The following is a 27,984-nucleotide window of genomic DNA, read 5'->3' on the forward strand; positions in this document are numbered from 1 at the left end:
GGGGGCGCCCGCTGGCGGCGCCTCTGCCGCCCCCTGCCGGGGCGGAGGAGCCTCTGCGGTCCACTGGTGGCGCGGAGGAGCCTCTGCCGCCCCCTGGCGGCGCGGAGGAGCGACCGCGGCCGGCGGGGGCGCATCGGGCTCCGGGGACACACACGGGGAATGCGTGGGGGAACGCGTGGGGACACACACGGGCCCCGGCTGCCACCCCCGCCGTCACTTCCAGCACACGATGATGTTGGGATCGTTCTCTAGGCGTTCATCCAGCTCCTTGTAACTCATGCCTGGGGGGGGAAGGCAGTGGGGTGTTAGTGGGGTGCCCAGCAGCGGTGTCAGGGGGCTGGCTGGGGTCCCCAACTCCTCCCCCTGGCAGCACGGGCTTAGCAGCCCAGCTCGGCGCAGAACTTAGCCCAGAGTCCCGTCTCCCTGCGGTTTGAAGGCTCCCAAAGGGGTGAGGGAGACCCTGAAACCAGTGCATGGCCCTGGGCATGCAGGCAGCCCTCTGCCTCCCACTGGCCCCGAGACCTGCATGGAGGAGCCCGGATCCTCACCGGTCTTGCAGCATATCTCATCGTAGCTGTGGCAGCCCGTGTACAGCCGGGCTGGGTGGCTCCGCTCGTCCCGGGCGACCTTGACGGGGTATTTCTGTAGCCGCCGGATAAGGCCCTTCATCAAGCCAAACTGGATAAGCCTCCTGGGGACGAGGAGGGAAGAGACTGGGACCACAATGCTGAGGTGTCAAATGCCCCAGCTCCCCCCATTCCCTTCTGGTTCCACCATGCCACACCACTGCCCCATGTTTCCCCGCCTACAGACGCAGGGGTTGGGGACTCCCTCCTCGCTCCCCCACACTCGCCCTGCCACCCCTGCTGTCACTGCCACCCTCGAGGACCGAGCAGGAGGGTGCTGGCTCTGACCTCTCGTCCACCCTCTGGAGCTGCAGGGTGTAGCGGGAGATGAGGTCTCGCACCGTCGTGCCAGGGCTCAGCCCGCAGTACAGCTGGAAGACGTCCCTGAGGCTGGCTCGCTTGTGCCCTGCGGGGACAAGTCACCAGTTAGCTGCCCTCTCCCCCTGCCCCCGCTGGCAGCCCAGCACGAGGTCACCGTACCTTGTTTCGTGACGTAGGACAGACACTCTTCCTGCAGACACTTGTCATCCACCAGGTCCTGGACCTTCGGCGTGGTGCAGTAGACGTTGGAGTACTGGAGGGCAAGGGAAAACCAGCTCTGCTCAGCCACAGCTCCGAGAGACAGACCTGCCCCGCTCTGAACCCCGTTGTCCCCCCTACACTGCCACCCCGATGGCGCAGCCGCTGCCCGAATCCTGCTCGTGGCCCCACGCTCCGTGGCCTGACCCACCTGGAGTATGGAGACGAGCGTGATGACCCCGTAGTACCTGCGGACGGACAGGGAAATGTGAGAGACGCTCTCTGCCAGCACCCACCACCACCCCGCCTGTGGGCTGGCCAGGCCCCCTTCCACGCACTCACAGCAGGTTTTGCACAGCAATGCGCACCAAGTTCAGCTCCACGTCGGCTTCTGCGGAAATCTTCTGGACGTGCCGAAAGCCGTCGATGTAGGGCAGGATCTAGGAGGGGAGGAAGCAAGAGCTAAGAGGGGAGGGAGCAGAGAGGCCTGAGGCATCACCCTGAAGCCCAGGAAACTGCCCTGCGTCTGGGAACATGCTGGGACAGGCGGGCTCCATCCCTAGCAGCATTTTATCCTCGTGTTGTGTGAATGGGTTGCTCGCAGGCCCGACCGCATAGACAAGGGGAGCACCAAACATGGTGATCTCCAGGACAGCCTGACTCCCCTCTGCCCCCAGGCAGGCTAGAAGCAGATCCCATTCAAAGCATGCTGCCCCCAGTCAAGCACACGGACCTGCTGCGTGGTGAGATCCCACTGGGAGTTGAAGAAGTCATCCTTGTCTTGGGTGAAGACGGGGACATCGTACTCCTGCACAATGGGGGGGTCCGGGCGCTGCTCGATCACCTTCAGGTGGATGGTGTTCGACTCATCTGGCCGGGGAAAGGGGCCCCGCAGTGTTTCAGTCCCCACAGAAACCTCTGCTCCCTTGGCAGCTCGCGACCGTCAGCCCCAGGGCACCACCACGCCGCACGGAGGAAAGTGTCTGCGGCCCATAACCCCATCCCTCCTGGCCCTTCGAGCCACCCAGGGCAAGGCTGGCTCAGACACTCCCCAGCTCCAAGCGCAGACAGGCAGGGAGCTGCCAGGACCAGCGTAGGCAGAGCCGACCCGGGCAGGGGATAGCCCAGCTGCCTCCCAGTGCCGCCCTGCCCGGCTCCTGCCCTCGCTGCCGGGCCGGCGCAGCTGCCGTACCTATGGGCAGGGTGCACTTTCCTTTGGCGTTCAGCTCCTCCAACAGGATCGTCATGATGGGAACCAGCTTCTGTTTACTCTCCTCGTTGGAGATGAAGCCGCTTTCCAGCTAAAGAGAGCAGAAAATCGAGTCAGCTGCTCCCCACAGGATTACCGGCTATAGGAACTGCACATCTTGGATCCCGTCCTCCCTTAAACTTCAATTGATGCGTGGGTAAAACCAGCACGATCCCCTCCTCGCTGTAAACGTAGCCCCTACCCCAGCAATGCCCAGTGACTCACAACATGCACCAGGACACCAGGGACTCTGTGGGGTGGATCACGAGGCAGCCAGCCTCCGCTCGCGTCGGCTCGGGCCTCACCTCGAGGGTGGTGAGGTAGCCAGCCAGCTTCTTCACTATGGGCTCCAGCGCACAGGCCTTGGCTCTGGCATCGCACACGAAGCCCAGGTTGAAGAGCAGAGCATTTCGGCTGTACTTCTTGTGCTCGATACACACGGGGCAGCCGATCAGCTTCTTCTCCATGGCCGTCCTGCGGGAAGAGAAGTATAACCTGCACCTACACCCTCAGGGAGGCCTGAGCCCCGCACAAGGCTAGTTCCGGTTGGCTCTGGAGGTGGGGACTTCTCTGCTTTGCACGGAAAATATCTAATCCTTAAATGGTCAGAGTACAAAACACACAGTCTGAAGAAGGCGGGGGGGGCGGGGGGAAGAGTCAACCATCAGAGAAGAAAATAGTCTCCTTTCAAAACCAGCACAGCTCTCAAGACTCGTTTGACTATCCCGGATTTGAGGCTGACAGAGAACCACATGCAGCACCAGCCACCCCCAGAATCAGGTACCCAGCCCCCCTGCACGGGTAACTGTGGGCATCGCGATGAACCTGCCGACCACTGGGACAGAAATCCCTGTCAGCCCAGAGCTGACAGCTGGCACTATCACACCACCGAGCTGTCGTCTCCCGCTGGCAGAGACTTGCCCAGTCGCGGTGAGGGCAGCGGATCCCCCCCACGGGGAAGGGACGGGCGGCTCGCCAGCACTCACACGGTGATCAGCTTGTTCTGCAGCTCGGGCTTCGTGATGACGTACACCTGGATGGTGTCAAAGAGCTCCCGAGAGATGAAGTCCTCCGGGACCTGCAGCGGCACAGAAGGCTCCGCTCCAGCCTCACCCGGCTGCCGAGCCCCGTCCCAGCCCCTGCCCCGATCTGGGGAGCGGCCTCCACCCTTACCCCCCCCCCCAATTCTCCCCTCTGGGCGCTCCCGGGCCCCAGTCCCAGCCCCCCCAGCGGGGAGGTGCTCCCGGGCCCCGGCCCCCCCAGGCCCAGGCTCAGCGCCCCCCTACCTGGTAGGTGATCTTGGGCCCCAGTGTGGGGTGGAACTCGCTGAAGAAGACGCACTCAATCCTGCCGCCCATGGCGGCCCGACGAAGGGCCGGGTTGGGTCCCGGTGCGGCAGGGGCGCCGGCGGCGGAGCGACGCGCATCGCGCATGCGCTCCAGCCGCTGCCGGCCACCGTAGCGTCGATCCTGGGGGACGTACGTCATACGGCTGCGCCGGTGGAGGCGGGCTCTCACCCTGAGCGACAGCGCCGCCCATCCATTCAGCGGCGCCGCGGCGCGGAAGAGGCGGGCCCTAGCGCGGACTGACAGCCCATGTGGCCCAATCGAAGACCGCGCTCCGGCCCGCCCGTCTCGGCGGCGGTGGCGACCGTTCCCGCCCCCCGGCCGCCATGGCCCTGACGGCCGAGACCGAGTCCCGGCTGTACCGGTCGCTGCGCGCCGCCGCCGGCGCCGCCGCCCACCTCGTGGCGCTGGGCTTCCCCACCGCAGTGGCCGTGCTGGCGCGGCCCGGATCCAGTGAGTGCCGGGGCGGGGCCGGGGCCGGGGGGGGCGGGCCGGGCCGGGCCTCTCCTCAGCTCACCTCAGCGCCTGCCCTTCCCTTGCAGGCCTCTTCTCCTGGCACCCGCTGCTCATGGCCCTCGCGGTAAGTCCCGCCGCCCCCACCGCCCCGGTTACCGGCCACCTCCCCGTGCTGCCCCCTCCCATGGGCAACCTCCCTCGGGGAGAGGAAGGGGCCCCCGCTGGCGGAGAGCGCCCGGCGCAGAGGATAAGGCCCCTCTGCTTTCCGTGGGTGGCGGGAGGCTGAGCCCCGGGAGACGCGGACCCGCTGCCGGCTCTGCCCCAGGCCGTGGCGGAGGGGTGGGGGCGGCCGGTGCCAATCCCCCTGCCCTCTGTCTCCCAGTTCTCGTTCCTGATGACGGAAGCCCTGCTGATATTCTCCCCGGAGACCTCGCTGCTCCGCTCCTTCTCCCGCAAAGTCAAAGTGCGGGTGCACTGGGCCCTCCAGCTGCTCGCCCTCCTCTGCGCCCTCCTGGGGCTGGGCGTCATCACCTACAACAAGCACCTGAACGGCAAGGCCCACTTCGTGACCTGGCATGGCCTGACCGGGCTGCTGACCGTGCTGTACGCTGGCGGGCAGTGCGCGGGGGGGTGCTCCTGCTCTACCCCAAGCTGATGAAGAACTGGACGCTGGCCAAGCTCAAGCTGTACCACGCGACCTCGGGGCTGGTGGGCTACCTGCTGGGCTGTGCCAGCCTGATGCTGGGCATGTGCTCCCTGTGGTTCACCGCCTCGGTGACCAGCGTCTCCTGGTACCTCGCCATGCTGTGTCCCCTTCTCACCAGCCTGGTTATCATGAACCAGGTGAGCAACGCTTACCTGTACCGCAAGCGGAGCCAGCACTGAGGGCCTGGCGCTGATCTGAACTTCCCCTGCGCAAGCCAGCGAGGCCAGGGCTCCCTCTCGCAGCCCCCCGCGGGGGTTCCCTGCTCGCATAGCGTCTCCTTGGAACTCGATTTCTACCTACTCGTCTCTTGTTAGTCCTGGATTGTCCGTAGTGTCTTGTCCCCGGGGAGCAGCTACGATGTGTGTGACGCCGAGCGGGCAGGAGCTGCCCACCTCATGCCTGCCTTGGTGGGGACATTTCCCAGCACAGGTAAAGCTGCTGGTCCCCGCGGCAGCTTGGTGCTCAGTGCTGGGAACCGGAGGGTTCACTCAGGATTCCCGCTCCTTTTCCCTTCCCTTACCACCCAGGGCTGCTTTGGAGCAGGCAGGACAGGAGCTGTCGCGTTCCTGGTGAGGAGGGCAGGGAGTCCCCGCTCGCCCGGGAGGCTGCAGCGGGCACCGCACTGCCTCTCCTGCCACCAAGGCAGCTTGGCCAGTAAAAGCGCAGGGCACAGTTGTGGCTTCAGCCACGGGAGGGCTGAAGCAGGGCAGCAGCACCCAAAGCAGATGCAATGGGACAGCGGCACGTCCGTCCCCACGGCGCAGCCCCGCGCAGGGACCTGGGGGCTCCCCAGGACCGGTGCAGTCAGCCCTGCCTGACAGCCGCGGATCTGGACACCCATTCCCACGCACAAATCCTTCCCGCAGGCTGGGACAGCGAAGTTTCAGCCTGGCAGGAGGCGGGGGTCATTTTACAGAGCAGATTACCGAGCCGGGCTGCAAACTGGCAGCCTGTGAAGGCCTGTTTTGTCCCTCCGAGGGGCACAGGGAACAGCGCGAGCACGGGGGGAGCTGGGCTCGGCACAGGTCTGGGGGACGAGCCCTCGGGAAGGCACAGAGGAACCTCCTCGCCTCTCACCTCGCCGGCACGACAGCCTGCCTTGCAGCCCGCCTGCCATCGGGGCAGCCGGGCGCTGCGAGGCTCCCATCTGCCGCAGCAGCCCCGCGGCTCCTCCTCGGCACGTATCCTGCTCTTGGCACGTATCCTGCTCTCGGCAGGGCTGGAGAGCTGGGAGCGGCTCCCGGGCTGGGAAATTCCTCTGTATCCAGAGCTTTTATTCAATAAAGATTTCAGGCAGCTACAGTGCAACAAGCCCTCTTTACTGCCCAGAGGGGCTTTCGGGGTGCAGACAGACATCCCCCCCCCAATTTCCCACCTCCTGCTTGCAAAGGGTCTCCCCACCTGCTCGGAGCACCTGGGAAGAAACCCCCTCTCCAGGCTCCTGCACAAGAGCCCCTGGGGGCTGCTCTGTGCCCGGCCCCCCGCCCTGCCTGCGCTCTGCTGCGGGAGCCGACTCTTTCAAAGAACTCTTTATTGATACCGAAATGTCTGTGTTTTTCCCAGTTGACAAAACCTTCTCGTGTGGTCCTTTAAAAAAATAATCACGACACCATCGACCCGCATCCCGGGCTGGGGACTGCCCGGGTGATTCCCGGGAGCTGCGAGGAGGCTGTCGCAGGGAGCATCCTCTCCATCCAGAAAAAAAAAAAAAAGCCCATCAACACAGAGGGAGGGAAAGAGAAGGGGGAGCCCATGTTCTACCTGCAGGAAAGAAAACCTGCTGCTGGAAGGAACAGCGGGAACCCCACCATAAAAATTAATTCCAGCTTCTAGTGTAATCTGACAAACAAATTAGCTAGGGAGCGGCTGAGGGCACCGGCTCCTCGCAGGGCTGGCTTCGGGGGCGGGAGAGGGAGGAGGAAAGAACCCCCCACGCGCAAAGCCCGGAGCTGGCAGTGCCGGACCACCGCCGTGAGGGGCTGGGTGGCCCCCTCCTGCGCAGCAGCCTGTCCCCCCGCCTGGCAAACCTCTCACCGGTCGCGGCGAGCTCCTGCCAGGGCGCTGAGAGGCTCCCCACGGGAAAGGGATTCGGAAAAGAAACCCGCCAGCCTTCCCGTTCCCTCAGTTAGGGACAAAACTACCTTCAGAAAGGAGGAAATAAGTGTTGAGCGCTCTGGCCAACCCCCGGCGCAGAGGAGAAGCGAGGAAGCGCTGCTGACTTTGCTCCCGCGTGGGCAAGCACAGTGGCCTCAGGGCAGGGATCAGCCCCACGTCCCCCTCCCGGAACGGGCCCCGCTGCCGGTGCTGACGTCCATGGCCTGTCCTGCGCCGAGGGGAGCGGCTCGAGAAACCCCCGTCCTTGCGGTGATGGCAGCGGCCGCATCCTGGGTGCCCGGTGCTGGCCGCGAGCGGCAACGAAGCATTGGAATGAGGTAGCCCCCCTGCCTCTGCCACAGGAGGAGTCCCCGCTCCCCGCCGAGCGTCCCGGCTGTGGGGGGGACACACGAGGGGGGTTAGCAGCTCTCCGACGGAGACGGGGCAGGGAAGGGGGGCGGCGTGTCGGCCAGTCACAGCTGGGACGGGGCATCCTGGAAGGTGATGAGGTTGGACTCCTGGCCGGCACCCTTCCCGGCTGTGCCAGGGTCGGGCAGCAGCGGGCTGTCGGCCTTCGCCGCCACCTCCTCCTCCTCCTCCTCGTCCTCCATGCTAGGCCAGGCTGACTGGTCCTCCACGCGCTTCAGCCGCTCGTTCAGGGCCTTCAGGGCCAGCTGCCTGCGGGGCAAGGGCAGACGGGCGGGTTAACCCCGGGTCCGACGGGCAGGGCAGGGGTTAACAGCTCTGCCCCCCGGGGCGCTGTGCAAGCCCGTCCCTGGCTTCTTCCCTGGCTTCTTCCCGGCAGGAGAGGGTGGATTCAGCAGTGCTGGAGATGACCCGGAGCGCCTGGGACTGCCCCACAGAAACCCACTCACACTCCCAGACTACATACGCAGAGTTTTCGTGCCATGTGGTGCGCTCAGAGGCTGTCAGATGGCACACGGGCCGCTCCGGGAACGGGGGAAGAAAGGCGTAAAACAGGGCAAGGGAAAGCAGAGCGCCAACGCCTTGTCCAAACCTTCCTGCTGGGAGTCGGGAAAGCCAACGCCGGGTGTGGCTGACTCACCGCCTTCCCCTGTGCCAGGATGAACGGGTGCAGGACTGCCATGAGCAGGGGGCCGGCACCCCCCCAGGCAGCTGCTGTCCCCCTTCATCCTGCAGGGACCCCAAACCCTGCCTGCCCCCTCCCCAGATCTCCCCGCTCCTCCCCTGCACTTCAACTGCCGCTCCGCATTTGGAAGAGCGGGACAACAGCCCCCCGAAATGCTCCCCACCACCTCTGTGGCGGGGAGGGCAGCCCCCAGCAGACCCCCTGGAGAAGGCCCCCCCTTAGCACCCTGCACCCAAATCTCCCCACTCCTCCTCATTTGGATTTTAAACCCGACCCTCGCTGCCCATAAACATGATCCCCATGGAAGCAGGGCAAGCGGTACCTTCTCCTCTCGGCGTCCTGGGGGTCCGTCCCCGGCAGGCTGATGGTGATGGACGACGGAGCGCCCACGTCGTAGCGTTTGACCGTCTTGCGGCAGACCTTCACCTTCACCAGGATGCCGTGCACCAGGTTGGCCACCAGACCCACCACAGGCTGCAGGATCTCGGGGAAGAAAGTGGCGAAGGCGAAGTGGTCGGACATGTCTCCACGGCCTCTACTGTGCCGCTGGTAGAAACGGAGATAGACCCAGCTGGAGAGGAGCCCGAAGCCATACGAGGCCAGTACATTGCTCTCGACGAGGGCAGCGAGCCGCAGCAGAGCCAGGAGAAGGAGCAGGAGCATGGGGACAGCCTTCATTCTGACTTGGGGCACCTTCAGGACAGTGCTGTCCCCCATCGTCTGCTTGAGGGCCACCAAGACTCCCCCGAGGAAGCCCAGCCCGCCGTGGATGCGGATGGCGAACAGGTAGGCGAGGTGGAAGGAGGCCACGTAGGTGAGGAAGTAGGCGAGGGCCCCCAGGAGCCCCACCGAGACGTTCACCACCGTGAAGAAGACCAGCAGCTCCAGGGCGCCCCAGAGGGGCTCCAGCAGCCGGCCGGCCGCCCCCAGCGTGGCCAGGCTGGCCGCCAGGCCCCAGGCCCGCTCCTCCACCAGCCCGTGCGTCAGCAGCGTCCAGACCCAGAAGTTGGGGGGCAGGAGGTAGCCGGGGGTCACCCCCAGGCCGTAGGCTGTGTCCAGGCCGAAGGAGAGCAGGTAGAGGAGGAGGACGGCGGCGCTCAGCGACTTCACCACCACGCTGGTGCCGGCCAGCGCCGCCAGGAAGTGCTGCCGGGCCACCGGCAGGTACCGCCGCATCTTCGGCCCCCACCGGCGGGACGGGGCTGCCCCGCGGGGGCTTCAGCGCCCGGCCTCCTCCCTCCCTCCCCCCCCGCCCCGCCGGAGCCGCCTTCCCCCCCCCCCCGCCGGGCCCCGCTCGGTCCCCGACCAGGCCCGGGCCCCTCCCGCCGCCGCCGCCGCAGGCCAGGCCGCGCTCGGCCCCGCTGCTGGGCCAGGCCGGGCGCGGACAAACAGCGGCTCTGCGCATGCGCGGCGCCGGGCGGGGCTGGCCCCTCGGGGGGCGGGGCCGGGGCCCCGCCGCGAGGCACGCCGGGACGCGTAGTCCGGCCGCGGCCGCCGGCCACGTGGGCGGCGGGGGGGCAGGGACATGGGGGGCTCGGGGGAGAGTCACGGGGGGACACAGACACGGGGGACGTGGGGGGGGGGCATGGGGGAGAGGCACAGGGGAACACAAACGTAGGAGAGGGATGGGGGAACACAGTTATGGGGGCATGAGGGGGACAGCCATGGGGACGTGGACATGGGGGGCACAAACCCTGGGGGGGGACACACACGGTCACGGGTGGGCCGGGCACGGGGGGCACTCGGGGACATGGACCCCATAGGACAGGGGGACACGGATGTGGGGACACAGACACAAGAGGACACAGGCATGGAGTGGGGGGTATGGCACAGGGGACATGGGGATGTGGGGAAGGGGAGGACACGGTCCTGAGGGGACACAGGGAGATGGGGGAGCCCGGGGGGGGCTGCATGGGGGGGCTGAGCCCCTGCTGCCCCACAGCCCCTCCTGTGCAGCGTGTGGGCGTCTGTGAACCTGCAGCTCTGCCTGTATCCCTGCCCGTGCCCTTGCCTGCACCCCTGCCTGTATCCCTGCCCATGCCTGTACCATGCCCCTGCCCATGTCCTGCCTGCGTCCTGCTCGGTCCCTGCCCATCAGCCTCACAGCAGAGGTGCAGGCAGGCGTGAAGGCAGCGGCCCGGCTGGCAGGAGTGCCCCGATGTCCTGCCCACCCCCCCATGCCGTGCCCCCCCGGCCCTGCCCACATACCCGGGCAATGACGCAGCCACCGCCTGTGAAGTGAAAATATGAACATTATTTAATAACTGAGTCTCTGTAATAAACCATTTGAAAATATTTTACAAGGAGTCACACGCACAATATCTTACAAATTGTCTTTTTGTTGGTTTTTGAAGTTTTCCAACTCTTCTGTACAAAAAAAAAAATAAAACCCAAAGAAATTAAAAATAAATTAAAAGAAAATCAATTAAAAACCCAACGCCTTTGAATGAGCAGAGAGAAGCTTTCAGGTGGGGATAGGGCAGGACGTGACCCCGGCGGGACGGGGGGGCCCAGGGCCACACCGCCCCTTTGTCTCATTGGTTTTTAACTTAAAATAGACTATATATGTATATATTTATAGGTATGTATAGTGGTGGTTTTCTGGCAGAGCACCTAACTAGACTACAGAAGTACACACACTCCCGGTAACACAGAGCCATCTGTTCAAACACGGTTCCCAGAGACAGTAACCAAACACACACTGAAAAAGCTACAAGCAGAATGACCATTAATTAACCCCAGCACTAATTAGCGCCTGGTGCCCTCCCCAGCCCCCCCGGGGTGGCCATGCCGAGGGGGCTCCCCCGGCCCCGGTTGATGGGGTGGCTCTGAGAGGGGTCCCCCAGGGGGGTGAGGGTCCCCAGGGCTGCCCGCCCGGGCAGGGGCCCCCGGCACTGCCAGGAGCAGTGGGGGGCATGGGTGGTGGGTACGGCACCCCCTTGCACCGCAACACTCCGGGGCATCATGGCTGGGCACCCTGCACCCTGTGCTGGGCCCCCCCAGCCCCGCAGCACCTCTCCTGGCTGAGGTGGCGGGGTGCAGTGGGGTGCAGTGGGGTGCAGTGGGGTGCCGGGGCTGAGCAGCCGCTCCGTCTGCCTCCTCAGCACCCAGCATTTTGGCTGGGGGGACAACACCCCCACTCGAGTGCCCCGGTGTGAGCCCCAGCACCTTGGGGCGCCCCACTGCAGGGGCACCTCCCGCCCCCCCAACGCTGGGTGCCCCCAGCCGGGACCTCAGCAGCACCCAGGGAGCAGCTCCCCTTGACACGGCCGGCCGGCAGCCCCCGCACCGGTGCCCCGAGGCATGGGCATGGGTGCCTGGCATGTCCCTTCTGGGGACATGTGGCACCCCCGGCTCCACTTCCCGCTTGGGGACGTGTGGCACATCCCACTGTGGGGCACGTGGCGTGACCCGCTCGGGGGCACATGGCACGTCCCCCTCGGGGACAAGCGGCACGTCGCCCTGGCCGGTGCGGTTTCTTTGGCAGGGCTGCCGGGGCGAGGGCGGCCGGCGGGGCCGGGCAGGGCTGGGGCGGGCAGGGCTGGGCAGGCAGGATTTCACAGTGATCTGCAGAACGGAAAAGAAACAAAATACATTTTTTTCCCCCTCCTTTTCACCCCAATATCTGTGCCCAAGAACTCACGAGAGCAGCTGAGCCCAGAGCAGGGACCGGGGCTCCATCCCGCCCCGGCGCAGGCGACGGCCGGCTGCCCCCCGCCTCTGCCCCTGCCTGCACCCGGTCCCGAGCCCACAAGGATGCTGGAGCTGCCGTCTGCCCCACACGCCTGAGGGGCCGGGGGGGCCAGTACCCGCTGGAACAATAATACTGACCCGCACAGTCAAGTCAAGTCCTTTTTTCTTTTTTTTTTTTTTTCCTTTTTTTCTCCCTTTTTTTTTTCCCCATGTGTCCTCGTTGCTGACAATAAACACCGCCGGTCTCCAGGCGAAAATGTCGGAAACTCGATGTAGAAAGATCTGCTTTAAAATCTTCAGGCTAAAAAAATAGGTGAGGTGGATGGGGGGGTCGCGGGCGGAGGGTGCTGACGCCACTTTCCGAGTCCGAGCGGCCGGGAGGGCGCGACGCCGGGGCACTGACCCGGTCCCCGCTCTGCCGGGGAGCCCCTGCCCGCACCCCGACTCTTCTTTGGCTGCGGCCGGCGAGAAGCGTGGGGCGGCATCGTGGGAGTCCCCGAGGCGGCGGAGGGGACGATGCTCCCGCTCCACCGGGCTGGGGAGGGGGATGGAGATGGAGCTTGAAAGAAAAGAGAGCTGGCGGGGGCGGCCGGGGGGGGCTAAAGGCAGGCGGCCGGGGGCAGCGGGTGCCGGCTGGCGCTGGAGTAGAGGAGCAGCAGCTGCAGGGAGAGCAGGACCCCCAGGGAGGGGGCGAAGGAAGCCCCTCGGCCGCAGTCTGAGGTATCTTCCTGGAGGGGCAAAGGGAGAGGGGCCGTGGGGCACCTCCCGCGGTGCCTCCGCACCCCAGGGGCACCCACTGCCCTCGTAGGGGCACCCGCCACCCCCCTGCAGCCCTGCTGCACCTCCTGCCCCGGGACCCCCATGGCTCTGGTCCCCTGGGGGCACCCCATGATGCTGATCCCCCTGGGACCCCCATGGCCCCACTCCCCCCCCTAAGAGGGCACCCCATGGCATCACTCTACTAGGGACCCCCCATGCGTCATATCCCCTCAGGGGGCACCCCAAGGCCTCCGACCCCCAGGTCCTCCCACGGCTCCAAACCCCCATCAGGGGGTCCCCCCAAAGCACTGCTCCCTCAGGATCCCCCCATGGCTCTGCTACCCGCACAAGGGGATACCCCATGGCACTGCTTCCCCAGGGTCCCTCCATGGCTCCACTCCCCCCCTCAGGGGGAACCCACTGCCCCTATTCCCCCCAGGGGGGCACCCCACAGCTCTGCTCCCCTGGGGACACCCTCTGGCTCTGCTCTTCCCCCCAGAGGGCACCCACTGCCCCAATCCCTCCTCTGGGGACCCCCCCCGGCGCTCCGCTCCCCCCTGTACCCCCCTGCACCCCACGTACTGTTGCATTGTAGTCGAAGCAGATGTGGGGGCCTTTCCGGTAGCGGGGCCTGTCCACCAGCTCACACTGGTTGGGGTCCCTCGGGGGGGCTTTGCAGGTCAAGGAAACCACCGGGGACGGGGCGGTGGGAGCACATGGGGTGCCCCACGGCCACCCCCAGCCCCTCCGGCCATGGGCTGGCTCCCTCCACCCCCGCCTGGCCCTGCAGCTCCCAGCCCCCCCCCCCAGTCCCGCAACCCCCACCTGTCCCCTCACCCCTCTGCCACCATGTCCCGGGGCGACGCAGCCGGGCCACCAAAGGATACCTCTTACCTCCGCCTGCAGCAGCTTGACGGACTCGCACTGGCTGCAGAGGGGCTTGTCAGCCACCACGAAGAGCAGGTTGGTGTTGGCCAGCCTCTGCGCATGGAAGAGCCTGGGGGCGCAACGGCAGTGGGGACCCCAGTTACCCTGTGCCCCAATCCCCCCTGACCCCTGGTGCCAGCTCCGCTGGTGAGTGGCTCTAGAGGCTGAACCAGGGGGGTGTCCCCATCTCCATCCCCATCCCCATCCCCATCTCTATCCACATTCCCGTCCCCATCCCCATCTCTATCCCATCCCCGTCCCCGTCCCCATGCTGAGGGGCTGCCCAGGGAAGCGGCACCGATGGGCTTGCAGGGCTTGGTCCCAGCTGGAGGAGCCCTGGGGACATCACCATCACCCCACAGCCCATGCTCTCTGTCCCCCCTGTTCAGGTACCACAGCCCCCCTGAGCGCTGCATGGCATCTCCCATCGCCCCACGCAGGCGGCTGCACGGGGGTCCTGGCAAAGACAGCCTAGGAGGGTGTCCCCAACCCTGCCCGGGTGGTGGGACAGCGGGGACGGACCCACCTGGAGCAATTGCCGCAGTCGATGATGGCATTGTAGGTGGCGTTGACGGTGCTGAAGTAGTACTGCGTCTGTTTCATGATGCAGCTCGTCTCCCTGGCCTCCATGCTGTCCCCCGCCACCTCCTCTGCGCCGGCACAGCGCCATGGGCCAGGGGCCGTGGACCCCCCGCCACGCGCCCCCGCCACGTCCCCTGCCCGCCCCCAGCCCAGGGCTCCCCGGGGACTCACCCGTCTGGAACCAGCTGCTGTAGGTGAGGCCATACAGGAACTGCTGGAAGAGGGACCTGGGGAAGGAGAGCGTGGCCATGTCAGCTGTCCCACCCTGGGCATGCACTGGTGTCACCCCCTGATGGAAACAGTCCCCGGGGAGGGGATGTGGTGGGACTCACCAGGCTGCAGCCGAGGTCCACCAGGCGAGGTTCAGGAGATCGGCCACGGTGGGCTGTGGGCAAAGAGGGGGACGGTGAACCAGCAGGTCCCCGTGCAGGGCGCTGGGGACACCCCCGTGGGTCCCCGAGCTCCTGGACCGCCTGGCGGCCACTGTCCCCACAGGCACTCACCACGAAGACGCCGCGGGGCGCAGCGCCTGTGTTGCTCTGGGCCTCGGGGGCGCAGACAGACTGGAAGTCGTAAGACTCCTTGCGGGCATAGAAGGAGTTGTTGTAGAGGGCAGACATCAGGTTGGCGTCCACCTCGCTGAAGAATTTGCCCACCTGGGACGGGGACACTGAGTCTGCACCCAAACACCACCTTACCGTGGGTCTCCCCTGACGGGGACTTGAGCAGGGCTGTGTCATGCCACCCATGACATGAGCTCAAAGGTCTCAGCTCTCCGCTGGCATCCCACGCCCAGGAGAGCTGCCACGCAGACACTGCTCACCTGGTACCAGTGGTCCTCCTGGTTGGAGAGCACCAGGAAGCCCCCGTCATCGATGAGGACGCAGATGAGGTCCTGGGGAAGGAGGGCAGCGTCACCCACCCCCTGGCCATGCCCAGGGCAAGGCAGGACAGGCAGGGTGGGGGGGTGACGGGCAGTCAGGCAGGGGGGCCAGCGTGGTGTCCCCAAGCCTGGGGGCTGCTCAGGAGCATCTCGGTGCCGGGAGCACTCGCGCTGGGTGCAGGGAGTGGGAACCACCCCCCACCCTGGGGGTTTTAACAGCCCCCTTGGGGGGGTCCACGGTCCAGGGGGCAACCCCTGGAGCTTCGTCCCTGCGAGGAGGGTCGGGGGCTGGCTGAGCTCCGGGAGCGGCCGGGGGACAGGGCGGGTGCACTCACCTGGACAGCACAGGCAGGGCGGGCAGGGGACGGGGAGCCCTCCCAGCCATCCCCTGCTCCCCCTGCCTGCTGTCCCCCGCTGCCCCCACCCCTGCCCACCACCCACCTTGTTGTTGGCCTCACAGTCCATCTCGCAGCTGGTTGAGGGGTCGCACTGTCAACCGAAACCAGGGCAGGGGGACAGGTTAGCAGGACTGTCCCCCCAGAGCTGTCCTCCTGGCCAGGAGGGGACACGCGGGGTGGTGTCCCCAGGGGCTGGGGACAGGTGCCCTGAACAGTGTGATGGGCACGGCTGTGCAGGACGTACAAGCGCAGTGGGGCCACAGGCACCGTGTCCCAGCAGTGCTCCCCAGCCATGTCCCCAGCAAGCAGAGCTCCCTCCCTGTCCCCATCCCCATCCCCACGCCGTGCCAGCGCTGCGGGAGCCCCGGGGGACGTATGGGACGTACCCGGCGGGCGCCCAGCTGGTCGCGGTCCGTCTGGTTGCTTGCTAGCACTTTGAACTTCTCAGCCCAGGCCTCCAGGTCCAGCTTCACCCCCACCACTGGGGCAGCGAGGAGATGGGGTGAGCCCCGGTGTGGGGGGGATGAGAGGGACCCCCCCAGCCTGGTGGTGGGGCACCCAGCCCCCTGCCTACCTGCCGGCTTCAGCGTCTTGCCCCCGATGCTGAGCTCCACAGCAGTGCTCACCAGGATCCCGATGGTGTTGTTCTCCAGGTCCAGCCCCCGGTAGCCGGCTGCGGAGGGCAGGGGTGGCATCAGGGGACACGCAGGGCCAGCGGCAGCCTGTGCCACCCCCCACCGCCCTGAGCTGGCACCCACCATCCTGGTAGGGTGGCTTGAAGATGTAGCCCTTGTTGTCCAGGCTCCTCCGGTAGAAGCTGGCATTGAAGGGCTCCGGTTCCTCCTCCCAGTCGTCCGCAGCCCTGGGGGGGAGCAGCCATGGCCATGACTGTCACTCGGTGCCGGTCCCACCACAGATGGCCCCGCGGGAGCAGACATGTCACCGCATGGGGCCAGGCAGGCATGCACCCCCCGGACACTCACTTGTTAGGGAAGACGCGGGTGATGCCCCCGTCGGTGGCTGCAAAGACAGCCAAGAGGCTGTACCTGCAAGGAGAGGGGCCGGGCACACCGGCATCAGCGGGGTTTTGCTCTGCCCCCGTCCCCATCCCCATCGCCTGTCCCAATCCCCCTCTGTCCCCAGCCAGCACTGCCCGTCCTGCGCCACCTTGCCTCCACCTACGTGTTGAGATCCTGGTCCTTCCAGACCCGCTCCACCAGCTGCTGCGTGATGCCCGTGTCAAGGATCAGGTTGTGCAGGAGGAAGTTGTCGCCTTGGGAGGAAAATGGAGAGGAGGAGGAGGAGGAGGAGGTGAGGGCTGGCCCCGTGGGGGCCACCCGTGCCCTCCTGCCCTGCCCCAGCACCCACTCTGTGGTGGCTCCTGGGACCCCAACCCCGGCACGGTTCACCCCCTGGCCCATCTCCCCCGCATCCCCATCCCCCCCAAACCCCCCCGCCAGCCCCTCCACCAGCCATCCCTGGCTACTCACACTGCTTGGAGTCTGGGGTCACCTTTTCCATGAGGGCAATAAAGTTTTCCAGGAACTCGGTGTTGTTATCCGACAAGTCGAGGTCTTTGCAATACTCTCTGGGGTTTGGGGGACAAGGTTTGTCGTTCACGAGGATGGAAAAGGCAAGGTCAGTTCTCCCCCGGGGATGGCGGGGTGGGCCTGGCTGTGCTGCCAGCACCCCGGCTTGCTGGGGGACACGATGGTGGTGACGTGCCACCGCTCCCGCGAGTGTCACCCCGCCAGGGCAGCCGGCTGTGGGCATCTCTGCAGACTGCCCGGCACCCAGCCCTCTGCTGCCTGCAGTGCCACCGGCTCAGCTGTCACGCTGGCCACCGGGTCTGTCACTGCCATAGGCACCGAGGTGCCGTCACCTCTGCCAGGGCCAGGTTTGATGGATCCCAGTTTGCCCAGAGTGGTACAGCCCTGAGCCCGTCTCTCCCCATACTGGTGGGGCTACTGGTGGGACTGGGCGCCTCTGCCATCGTACTTACCTGCGGGGCCAGGCGGGCGCTACTGTGCCTACCCCTGCAGCACCCCGGGGAGCCGGGCTTTGCCTCGGGAGCCCCTGCGGCTGCGCCGGCGGCACCATGCAGGCACTCAGCAGCCATGTCTGTACCCTTTGCGTAGATAGTTAGGTGCTGGGTGAGGTGGCGGCAGAGTTGGGCGCTTGCCCGTGGGCATCGCTGGCCCCGAGCCCATCCTGGGATGGACACCGCGGGGGTGCCGTGTCCCCGCTCCAGTCTGGGACCACCCTGAGTGCCGAGCCCCAGCCCCGCCGATGCCGGGGACAGCTGTAACCCTGTCGGTCACCGCGAGGCTCTAACCGGATGGCACGAGTTAGTGCCACCCTAGGGTGCCGAGAGCCTCCCAGCCTCAGTGGTGCAGCTGCAGGCAGTGCCGGGGGGCTCAGGGCTCCCGCGGCTCACGTCCCCTCCGCCAAGCTCCTGACTCTGCCAAAAACCTCGTTAAGAGGACAAATGCTGGAGCAGAGGGTGGCAGATGCCCACAGGGAAGCTGAAAAAGCTGGGGCACCCCGGCCAGCCCGTCCCGTCCCCCCGCCCCCTGCTTGGGGGGAGCAGCCACCTAAATACCTACACCGACACGCACAGATACAGGTACTCACACACCCACGGGGGACGGGGGATATACGGTTTCTGAAAATTCCAGTGGCCCGTGGGCCCAGCAGCGCCGACGGCAGATCATACAGTCGCCCTGGGTGCTGGGCGCTCCCCCCGGCACGCGGCTCCTCCCTGCCGCCCGCTCGCGCCGGGCTGGCACCCACCGCAGGGAGGGTGCTCACAGAGCCGCTTTGGGGGGCACTGGAAGACTCGTCTTGATTTTCAAACCCCCCTTTTCTCTCCAGCTGCGGAGCCCCACGCTGGACACGGACCCCATCGCCGCAGCCTGAGTGGGGCGGTCGGGGGGCAGACCTACTCCTTGGGCCTCGGGCTCGGACATCACCTCCCTATCTATTCCCTTAGCACATTTACGGGCCCATTTTTTAATAACAGGGCTTTTCTGTTTCTCATTAATACTCTGCTTTGGCTCCCATGTTTCCCGGACCTCACCCCTGCTGCCCTGTGCATCGCCCAGGGACCAAGTCCTCCCCGAAAAGCCAGGGCTGCACAATAACTGTACATTTTGGGCTGGTTTACCCAGAATTAGTGTAAGTGAGCGACGGCTGCTGTAGGCAGGGAGGGTAGGGGTACCCGCAGGTGGCACAGGCGGCTGCGCTGTAGCCTCGACCTGCTGCAGTCCCCAAGAACTGCAATGATAAAACATCTCCTAATGGGGCGTTTAGCTGTTATAATGATGTATAAGTACATAGGTGATTAGCTGGTAACGTTAATTAGGGCTGGTCAGAGGTTGCACTGCAGCAGTGGGAAGGGCAGGGTGCTGGCAGAGCCATGGGGCTCCCCAAACACCCCGCTGAGGGATGGCCCTTCGTCCCCGCTAGATCACAAGACTGGGTGGCACGGCCCAGGGGAGAGGACATGTCTGTCTGTCCGGGGGCCACTACGCTGTCCTCATGTCCCTGTTCACAGCCTGTGGCCAGCAGCCTCCCCAAACCCCTGGGGCATCCCAAATTTGAGCTGAAACCTACCCTTCCTTCTCCCTACTCCCCCGCAGCCAGCACGACCGTATGATGCCACCGCCGGCCCCTCGCTCGGCGGGGGGATTTTCAGAAACTATACCTATATATGCACACGCAGAGGTCGGGCCGTACCGGGTGCATATATACCGTGCTGGATGCAACCGGGTGGCGGAGCGGGGCCGGGGTCCCGGCGGCAGCCCCCCTTGGCCGAGCAGGCACACGACACACACAGCGAGAGGGGACGGGGAGGGGGGACAAGGCACGATGAGGTGAGGATGGGGGGCGATGGGGGGGGGTCGGCAGCGGGGCGGGGCGGATGCACACCTCGGCAAGCGCACACGCAAAGCTACCTGGGAGCAATGAACACATGTCCCTCCGACTCAAAGCTGTTGGGCAGCAGGTATTCAAAATCTGCAACAGAAAGGGAAGGTTATCCGGCGGGGAGGGGGGACGGGGACGCCAGGGGCCAGGAGGGAGAGAGACGGACAGAGAGAGAGGGGAAGGAACAAAAAAAAAAAGGCATTTGCTGCTCTTGGTAACAAGAGAGGAAGGAAAAGGCCATTCTGCTGTCGCTGGCACCGCACGGGAAGGAAAGTTATAGCCAAATCGGGAGAGGTTTGCCCATCTCGGCTCGAATTTGCTCGGTCGCGGGCTGAAGGCGGGCGGTTGCGTACGCGCGGCCGGTGGCGTGTACGCAGGGACACACAGAGACACACACACACATATATATATGCGCGCACATGTATATATATGCATGTTTGGGAGGGCGTGGGGGCGTCTCTCTCTCGGGGTGGGGGGTGGTGGGCGAGGGCAGGGAACCGCATGCTGCGCTCCTGGCCGGAGGAGGATCACCAAAACACTTGGTTGTCAGGAGAAAAAAAAAAAGGAGTTTTCAGGCATCGACATGGCCAAACAGGGAACCTTGCCGAGGACAGTCCAACCAGAGGCTCCCCGCCCAGCAAAGTGCCGTGCAATGCGCTGCCGGGCTCTGCCGCCGGGTGCTGCCGCCGGGCGCTGGCGGCCCCCCTCCCTCCCCGGGGTGGTGGGACCCAACAGGGACGGGGGCCCACGCTCGCCCGCCAGCCCGGTGCCTCGCTCTGCTTTAAGGGGGGGGTGTGTCACAGCCCAGCAGGGTTTGGGATGCCTCTCGGGGACGCCCCCAGCAGAGGGGTGGCGGATGCGGGGTTCAGCTCACGGAGGCGAGCTGGGTTAGGGGGTGCATGGGGGGTGCTACGGGACATCCCGGGGCCGTCAGCCCCCCCGGCGGGCACCGCCACCCCCTCGGCCTCCCGCCGGCCCCCGGTGCATTGCACGGCACAGCCAGAGGTTGGACTGTTGCTCTCCGAGGGCTGTAGGCAGGGGCTGGGTACAAGCCGATGAGAGGAAGAGGAGGAGGAGGAGGAGGAGAGGAGTACAAAACACTCGTACTTGGTCCATCAGCATTGCCATCACAGGGGCGCTGGGAGGAGGCAACTCAAAGCTGATAGAACAGGGCTGAGGGTGACACTTCCACCTCCCCGCTGTCCTGCCCGCTGGCCCCATCCCCCCTGCCCCCCTCTGTGCTGCCATGCCCCCCGCAGCCGTCCCCCTGCCCGTGCCGGGGAGCGGGTGCTGCCAGGCAGGCTGCCAGCTGCGCGGTGCCGTGTGGGGCACGTGCGGGAGGGAGCATGGCAGCGGGTCCCCTGGGGACCGTGCATGGTGGGGCATCCCCTGGCCTACCGTGGGGCTGCGCAGGAGCTGTGGGTCCAGCCCCACGGGGCCCCTCCTGTGAGCAGCCAGGCATCATGGGGATGTGGGCCAAATCCTGCCCTGGGTTGCATGGGCAATGTCCCGCTCCACTGCAGGGTGGGTACCAGCCCTGGCACCCTCCCGCCTGCCTCAGTGGGGCTTTGGGCTCAAACTTGGCTGCTCCTGGGGAGCACGGACGGCGCCGGGACGCTGCGGCTGCCAGGGGCTTCATGCCATGCTGGGCCCCGGGGCAGCGGGGATGGCCACCGAGCAGCCGTGGGGGCAGGCAGTGTGGCACCCCGGGGCTCAGCCACCGGGGCCAGGCTTGCCGTCCCCTATGCAGCGGGGTGGCATCGCCCCGGGGCGGTCCCATCCCCACGTCTGCCGAGGGTTTCTGCTTGGGGGGCTTCCCCAAAAAAGCCTGTCCCAGATGGTGATGGCAGCGGAGGACTGGGTCCCTCACCTGCCCTCCGTCCCCGCCACCTTTGGGCGCCCACCCCGCAGCCCCCTGCTCCCTGCACAGCCCTATCCCTTTCAGGTTGAGTTGTCTTGGGGAGGAGGAAGCGGAGGAGCCGGGACGGGGGGAGAAGGAGCCAGAGGAGGCGAGCGGGGGGGAGAGGAGCAAGAAGGGGTGGGGGCAGGAAGAGCAGGGTATCAAACTAGCTACAAAAAACCTTGTGGATCGAAAACGGCAGAATTTCATACGAGATCAGCTCTTGAACGATATCGAACGGGTTTGGGAGCGATGCACGGGGAGGGAGTGGGGGATCGTCGTGACAAAGCTCTCATGGACAGAACAAGACATGTTGCTTTCAAATAAAGGGGGAACTGGAGGGGAGGAGGAGGAGGAGGGAGGAAGGGCGAGTCAGTGGCGGTTTGCAGGTTCGGCGTGGCAAACGGGCAGGGAGATGGGCAAGCAGGGGGCTGGGGGGGGGACTGGACACGGGGCAGGGGACGGGGTGGTGAAGGTGAGTGGTCTGAGACTGAAAATACTTGCCCTTCATTTTGATGTTTGGTACTGTGTGAATCCACCATAGAGAGAAAGCAAGAAAAACAACAAACAAAAAAACAACAAACAAAAAAAAAGGGGGTTGGGTGGAAAGGGGGAAGGGGGGCACAAACAATATTTTATTCAATCGCCGTTTGAATAAAAATATTGTGTATCATAATCATACCAAAAGGAAACCTCTTGCAAAAAACGACATGAAAAAAAGAAAAAGAAAGAAAAACCCAGTAACGAAAGGAAAAGAAAAAGCCACGGTGAAATAAGAATTAAAAAAAAATGCAAAGATATAACTAGAGAAATATATATATATATATATTCAATACTCGAAGGAAAATGAGAGTCAGTAGCAAACAGTTGCAACAGTCTTGATATCGAAATGTCCTCACTGAGTTAGGGGGCATGCACGGCACGGCGGGCGGAGCCGAGGAGGATGGGGGGATCCCCCCTCCCGGGGACGGGGACAGCCTGGCCTCGTCCCCGCAGGGACGCGGGGCTCCTGCCGATGGATGGAAGGGGCGGCAGGGGCCGGATCTGGAGGGGGCTGGGGTTGAGCCGCCGGGGCGGCCAAGGTGGGGTGAAACGGGGGGAACCGGAGGGGAGAGGGGAAGGGTCCGGTTCTCCCACAGGGGAGAGGGTCCCCGGGAGCAGCGTGGACCTGCGGTGGGAAAAAGGCTTGGGGGTCAGGGGAGAGAGAGAGAGAGAGAAAGGGGGGGCCAGGCTAACACACACGTACACAGATTAATTCCAAACGAAAATTGAAACCAACCGAAACCGAACTCATAAAAAGAAGAATAAATGGCTTAAACTGAAACCAAAGAATCGTAATAAACCAAAGGAAATTAAAGAGATCCATGCAAACTTTCCCAGGCTCGCAAATTAACTGGCTGCTACAGCGTCATCCCTCGTCCCCAGGAGGCGAACAGGCAGCAGTGCAGCCCCTGCCTGTGCTGGGCAGCGCCTGCCTGCAGCCTGGGGCTCAGGTTTTGGGGTGCAAAGCGTAAGGACCAAACCCTGGCACCCCGGGGCACCCCAGGCAGGCAGCTCACTTTCCCTCTGTGCGTTCACCTCTACTCACACCTCTCTTATTTTTCATTTTTCTTTTTTTTTTTTTTTTTTCTTCTCATAGTGATCCCTATCTCTTTTCGCAAGTTTTTGCTTCGTGTTTCTCCCCCCAACAGCCGTGGGCCGGTGTGGGGGCGAGCGGGAGTGCGAGAGGGCGGCGGGGAAAGCCAGGGGCTACTTACACTTCACTTGCAGGATCTGGTCGCTGAGGTTGGCCTGGATGTAGTAGGTGCTGTAGGGAGGCAGAACCAGCCCCAGGCTGCAGAGGGGGAGAGCAGACAGGCGGTGTAAGGCTTTACACCCACCCAGAGCCCTTGGCCAGTCCCCAGCCCCTGCCTGGCACCCCCTGGCAGCACCCAGCTCCGGCCGATGGCAGGCAGCAGCCCTGCTGGCCTCCTGCACAGCCCGCTGCATCCTTCTCTCCAGCGACTGCACCCAGTGCTGTCCTGGGGGCACCCAGGGTCGTCCCCAGAGCACCCAGGGTCATCCTGGTGGCACCCAGGGCTGTCCTGGGGGCACCCCTGAGCACAGGAGGTGGCAAGCCTGTCCAGCCAGGGCTGAGACGAGCAGGATGCGCCGCCTGGGAACCAAGGGAAATGCCCGTGGAAGAGGGACACAACATCCCCTTAAGGGAGGAAGGCGGGAAGAGACACAGCCCTCGAAAGAAGGGACAAAACCTTCCCAGCGAGGAGAGACCAAAGACAACCATTACACAGGCACCGGCTACTGGTGAGACAGGAAGGAGAGGGATCCATCAGCCAGGAGTCTGGCACACAGATGGGGGTGGGAAGGGAGGTGGCAGGAGGTGGTGCCAGGGCTGCTGAACCCACAGGACATGCTGCCAGAGGGAGCTGGGCTCCTGGGTGCCGGCTGCAGCAGCCGGTGGCCTTCCGTAACGGTGTTTGTGCCAGGTGCTGCCCGGGACAAGCGAGCACCGGCGGGTGAGGGCCACATTCCTGACCCATTGGATGTCACACATGCACCTGAGTCACCGGGACCTGGACTTGCCCTCCAAGCCACCCCTCCAGCTAGTCCTGTCTGCGCCTGGCAGCACAGGACTGGGCACCCCAGCAAGCACGGCAGAGGTGGTGGCACCCCAAACCACAGGCAGCAAGAGGAGGGTGGTGACTTTTTTCTTTTCAGCACTGGTGGCACCCTGTGCTGATGGTGTCCCAGGGAACCCCAGGAAACATCCCTGCCACAGTGTGGAGCCACAGGAGTGCAGGGCCCCTGGCAGCACCTTTCACCCTACAGATCAACCGCAGCCCCGGCCACAGATGTGTCACCCCGTGTCATTGTCCCCTCCTTGACAGTGCTGCTTGGCTCCGGAGGGGTGCCACCGTGGGGGACAGGATGGGGGCTGCGCAGGGGACACCTGGCAGTGCTGGGAGGTGGCTGTGACCCTTGCCAGCCCCCCCAAGCTGGGTGGTGAGGAGGAGGAGGGTACACTGGGCGGCTGGGGGACCACATGGCTCCTCACAGGATGAAGGCAGCATGAGTCGGACAGCATGGACATGACGATGGTGGGGTCTTTTTTTTACACATCTGCTGGTCCAAACTGGTGCAAACTGGGAGATAAATGCAGAGGGGAGCTTTGCTGTCCTCTGCCTCTGAAGCCACTGCCTGTGCTGCAGGGTGGGCGCATGTCACTGTCACCCACCCCGGAGCAGGCAGAGACCTGTGCGAGCCTCTGGCTGTGCAGGCAGGCGGTGGCAGGGGTGTCCCTTGTCTGGCACCTTGCATGCCAGCCCTGCAGCCTGTCCTGAGCCCTGGGGACCGTGGCCCAAGCTCCGCAGTGCCAAACACTGGTGGGCAGCACTTTTGGGAGTGCCCTCTAGAGCATCACTGGCTGTGTGCAATGATATGATGGCACGTTTGCAACCCCGCAGCCCACGGGACACGTTCCTGGTGGCCTCAGGGACCTCTCAAGCTGCAGGCACAAGACCGCAGCCCTGTGCTGGTGTGGGTCTGGCCGAAGCTGGGCGAGCATGGGTGCACTGGCTGTGCCACTCACCTGTAGTTGGTGCTTTTGATGGGGGCCCACGTGTAGGTCCTGAACACCTCGTCGATGTATTGCTGCGGGTCAGAGGGAGCCAGTCAGGCCTCCGTGGTGCCAGGACCCTGCTGGCGTGGTGATACGGGACCCCGGCTCCAAGCTCGGTGCCGGACACAGCCCCTCACTCCCCGCCGCTGGGGCTGGGCACTCAGCACGGTGGTAGTTTCGGCCGTGACCCCCTTCCCCTGCAGTGTTACCTCATCCAGGGACTTGATGAGGGTCTTGATGAACCTCTGCCCATCGTTCCCATCAATCATGCTTCTCCGGATCTGGGGGACATGGAGAAGGCGACTGAGGGCCACAAAGCCTGGCCATGTGCCTGCAGGCACCCACCTCAGTGGCGTGGCACTGGGGACCCACAGGGTGCAGGGGTGAGGGGTGAGCAGCCTAGGGGGGGCTCATCATGCTCGCACCCAGGGGACAGTGACCCAGCTCTCGTCCCCGCTGTGGCCCCACGGGAGCTGTGCCGGGGCCCTTAGGACGAGGCGCTCCCCAGGGCAGGCTGGAGGGGCTGAGTGCCCTTTGCAACTGCAGCTCAAGGGCAGCCAGCCTGTACCCCAAAACTGCCCCCAGGTCTGCCCACCTCCTCCTTGTTCTCATCCTCCAGCTCAGCGTCCAGGAAGTCCAGCGTCACCGGTTCGCGGAAATTGATGATCTGCAGGCAGAAAGGGAGAGCCGGGAGAGGGCTCAGGGCTCCCGCAGCTGCCGCGAGTCCAAACAAACTCATCACAATTCCCACAATTAGCTCCTAACGACCCTGGGAAGCCACATGTCCCACAGGGCCTGGCTAACCCCCGCTGCTGCCGCCCCAACGGGCCCCTCCTCACCTGGGGCTGCAGGTTGGGGTGCAGCAGGACGTAACCGTTCAGGTCGATGGCGAAGACGTAACCGTTTGCCCCCAGCTGCGGGAGGACAGGAGGAGAGATGAGGCCGGCCAGGTGGCTCTGCGGCATGCCGTGCCGGTGTGATCACCCTCACCTCTGCAGGCAGAGCTCGCCCCATGCCACCCCCGGGGCTCAGCCTTTTCTGTCCATCTATTTCTATTCTCAGGCCAACAGCATCTCTCACCCCAGCTGTGGACTTTGCCCGCTGCCCCTTTCCCCAGGCTGGTAAGGTTTATTCCCCGCTGAACCTGCAAGGGTTTTGGCTCTGCTCTGGGTCCCAGAGCATCACCCAGCTCTGATCCCTGCCTGCCTGCCTGCCCTGGTCCCTGCCTGCAATCATGGCTTCTGCACCCTGCTACCGCCAGTGCTGCTGGAGGTGCTGTGGGGTGCCGGGGGGTGCAGCTCGGGGCTCCCCGCAGCGTGCTCCCACGCTAGGCTTGGGCAGCGCAGGGCAGGGACGGAGGGGAAGGGGCCCCCACGCACGTTGTATCGCGGCGTCAGCCTCTTGATGTCGTTGAGAGCCACGTCGATCCCCATCACACCCAGGATGAGCTGGTTCTGGAAAGAAGCGCAGGGAGGGGGGGGCGGGTGGCAGCAGGGCTGTCACCTGTCACCACCACCATGGGGACAGGGAAACAGGGGGACGGACCTCTTCTCCCTCTGGGGACGTGTGGGTCAGATTCACACACCGCAGGGGCACAGGGTGGGACGTGCCAGCCCCCCAGCAGCCCTCCATGGGACACTGCACCCCCCAAGGACTTGCAGCTGCCAGCTGTCCCCATTGAAAGGGGAGAGCTAGCCAAGGCCATTTCGGGTCCCGGGGATGGCAGTTACCCCAGGTCTCACCCAGGGAGGGGGTGCAGACCAGGCAGCACCCCAGGGGTGCCAGTGCCCCCCCGCCCCGTAGCCATGCACCCAGCGTCGGGGCACCCTCCCCACCCCACTGCAGTCCTACACCAGGGGTCCCAGTACAGCCAGGGCAGTGGCAGCCACAGCCTCCTACCTTCCTGTCACTGCTGTCCTCCGTCAGGTTGAACACCGGCAGCGTGCCTGTCACCACCAGGCCCAGCCCCTGCACAAGCACAGGAGGGTGTCCCACGGCCCCTTGCCAGACCCAGGACCCAGAGCTGGGGGTGGGCAGCAGAGGGGGGTTACCCCCCTGGCAAGGGAGGTGGGGGCATGTGCTGTGCGGTACCCTGGGGCCGGTGCCCCCACCCACACCCTGGGGCTGGGGGTCCTTACCAGGGCATCCTGGTAGACGTTGGTCCACTGAACCTGCTTGGCTCGGTTCCCGGCCAGGACCATGGGTCTGCCCAGCACATCCAGGTACTCCTGCAGGGACACGGCGCGGGGGAAAGCATGACATGGGAGCCAGATGCCTCCCTGCTCCAACCTGGTGACAGCCCTGTCCCCACGCACGCCCCAGGGATTATTAATAGGGTGCTTGGTGCTGGCCCCCAGCTGCAGGCTGAGCTGGGGAAGGGGCTTGGCAGCTACCAAACCCGAGGGGTTCTCCAGCTGGGAACCGAATGGGCCTGTCAAGATGCAAACAAGGTGCTGCTCGCCATCGGCCGTGCACGGGCAGGGCAGGGGCTCCCCAGGCAGAGCCAGCCAGAGCCCTCCCAGCTCCCAGCCGTCCCCGGGGCTGGGCTTGCTCCGTCACGCCCGGACCATGTCGCTGCTCTCTCCCCGGCTGCCACCGCTGGCCTTTTGGGATCTTCTCCCAGGCTTTCCTTATCCTTGCTCAAGGCAGTCCTCTGGGCGGGGGGGCAGCCCCTGTGCCATCATGCCAGCCCTGCCTCAAGGGGCTGCCCTGCTTGGGGACCCCCGCCACCTGCCCACCATGGCACCTCATATGCATCCGATAAAGAAAAGGGGCAGAAAAGGAGCAGTGGGACAGGGTGTGGGGCGGACATGCCTGGCTCTGCTGAACGGGGTGCTGCTGGGGTTGGCCCTGCCCGCACTTGCTCCCTGCCCGCGCTTGCTCCCTGCCTGCGCTCAGCTCTGCTCTGTGCTGATTAACGCCTGATGTTTCATAATTAGTCACTCAAAAGGCGGCAGGTCCGTGGGGAGCTGCAGAAGATGAATTACTTATTTTAATAGCGCGAGGCCTGGCTGAGGGCTCGGCTCGGCTCCCCAGCTCACTGCCACACTCGCTGCCACGCTCGCTGCCTGCCTTTGGGCTCTCTGCAGTGGGGCTGGGGCTGCCTGAGCGTGCCCCCAGGCAGGGCACCCCGGGAGGGCAGCTCTGCCTGCGGCTGCCAGGCAGACAGCGCTGCCTGCCTGCCGGCAC

The 27,984-nt window shown here is 65.0% G+C and overlaps 4 protein-coding genes across 4 annotated transcripts in view; 1 reads left to right on the forward strand and 3 right to left on the reverse strand.

The window, feature by feature from the left end:
* Window positions 1–3,755, reverse strand: NPRL2 (NPR2 like, GATOR1 complex subunit). The gene is made up of 11 exons (XM_050904658.1): window positions 3,681–3,755; window positions 3,381–3,472; window positions 2,700–2,868; window positions 2,338–2,446; window positions 1,879–2,015; window positions 1,488–1,585; window positions 1,357–1,393; window positions 1,107–1,200; window positions 915–1,032; window positions 549–691; window positions 1–281 (listed from the first exon to the last, which is right to left on the reverse strand). The coding sequence occupies exons 1-11, from the start codon at window positions 3,750–3,752 to the stop codon at window positions 214–216; spliced, it is 1,137 nt and encodes a 378-aa protein (XP_050760615.1). The 5' UTR covers window positions 3,753–3,755; the 3' UTR covers window positions 1–213.
* Window positions 3,756–4,066: 311 nt separating this feature from the next.
* Window positions 4,067–6,194, forward strand: LOC127021539 (transmembrane reductase CYB561D2). Its single transcript, XM_050904662.1, is given in 4 exon segments — window positions 4,067–4,193; window positions 4,283–4,320; window positions 4,579–4,816; window positions 4,819–6,194. Coding segments are annotated over 4 exon segments (666 nt in total). The 3' UTR covers window positions 5,082–6,194.
* An 89-nt stretch (window positions 6,195–6,283) lies between these two features.
* TMEM115 (transmembrane protein 115) lies at window positions 6,284–9,295 on the reverse strand. Its single transcript, XM_050904660.1, has 2 exons — window positions 8,430–9,295; window positions 6,284–7,674 (listed from the first exon to the last, which is right to left on the reverse strand). Exons 1-2 carry the CDS (start codon window positions 9,281–9,283, stop codon window positions 7,470–7,472), a joined length of 1,059 nt encoding a protein of 352 aa, XP_050760617.1. The 5' UTR covers window positions 9,284–9,295; the 3' UTR covers window positions 6,284–7,469.
* A 3,027-nt stretch (window positions 9,296–12,322) lies between these two features.
* CACNA2D2 (calcium voltage-gated channel auxiliary subunit alpha2delta 2) overlaps window positions 12,323–27,984 on the reverse strand; it is a 226,173-nt gene continuing 210,511 nt past the window's right edge. Inside the window, exons 15-39 of the mRNA XM_050904656.1 lie at window positions 26,934–27,023; window positions 26,695–26,763; window positions 26,175–26,249; window positions 25,635–25,709; window positions 25,391–25,462; window positions 25,005–25,076; window positions 24,766–24,827; window positions 22,934–23,010; window positions 21,681–21,701; window positions 19,306–19,366; window positions 16,840–16,937; window positions 16,532–16,622; window positions 16,333–16,395; window positions 16,108–16,211; window positions 15,924–16,022; window positions 15,736–15,830; window positions 15,393–15,440; window positions 14,892–14,963; window positions 14,572–14,724; window positions 14,401–14,453; window positions 14,218–14,295; window positions 14,013–14,117; window positions 13,447–13,556; window positions 13,142–13,230; window positions 12,323–12,528 (exon numbers count right to left, since the gene is read on the reverse strand). Coding sequence (XP_050760613.1) covers window positions 12,400–12,528; window positions 13,142–13,230; window positions 13,447–13,556; window positions 14,013–14,117; window positions 14,218–14,295; window positions 14,401–14,453; window positions 14,572–14,724; window positions 14,892–14,963; window positions 15,393–15,440; window positions 15,736–15,830; window positions 15,924–16,022; window positions 16,108–16,211; window positions 16,333–16,395; window positions 16,532–16,622; window positions 16,840–16,937; window positions 19,306–19,366; window positions 21,681–21,701; window positions 22,934–23,010; window positions 24,766–24,827; window positions 25,005–25,076; window positions 25,391–25,462; window positions 25,635–25,709; window positions 26,175–26,249; window positions 26,695–26,763; window positions 26,934–27,023 — 2,061 coding nt within the window. The 3' untranslated portion in view covers window positions 12,323–12,399. The remainder of the gene's footprint in view (window positions 12,529–13,141; window positions 13,231–13,446; window positions 13,557–14,012; window positions 14,118–14,217; window positions 14,296–14,400; window positions 14,454–14,571; window positions 14,725–14,891; window positions 14,964–15,392; window positions 15,441–15,735; window positions 15,831–15,923; window positions 16,023–16,107; window positions 16,212–16,332; window positions 16,396–16,531; window positions 16,623–16,839; window positions 16,938–19,305; window positions 19,367–21,680; window positions 21,702–22,933; window positions 23,011–24,765; window positions 24,828–25,004; window positions 25,077–25,390; window positions 25,463–25,634; window positions 25,710–26,174; window positions 26,250–26,694; window positions 26,764–26,933; window positions 27,024–27,984) is intronic.

Source organism: Gymnogyps californianus, chromosome 13 (genome assembly GCF_018139145.2).
Source record: "Gymnogyps californianus isolate 813 chromosome 13, ASM1813914v2, whole genome shotgun sequence".
Lineage (NCBI taxonomy): Eukaryota > Metazoa > Chordata > Aves > Accipitriformes > Cathartidae > Gymnogyps > Gymnogyps californianus.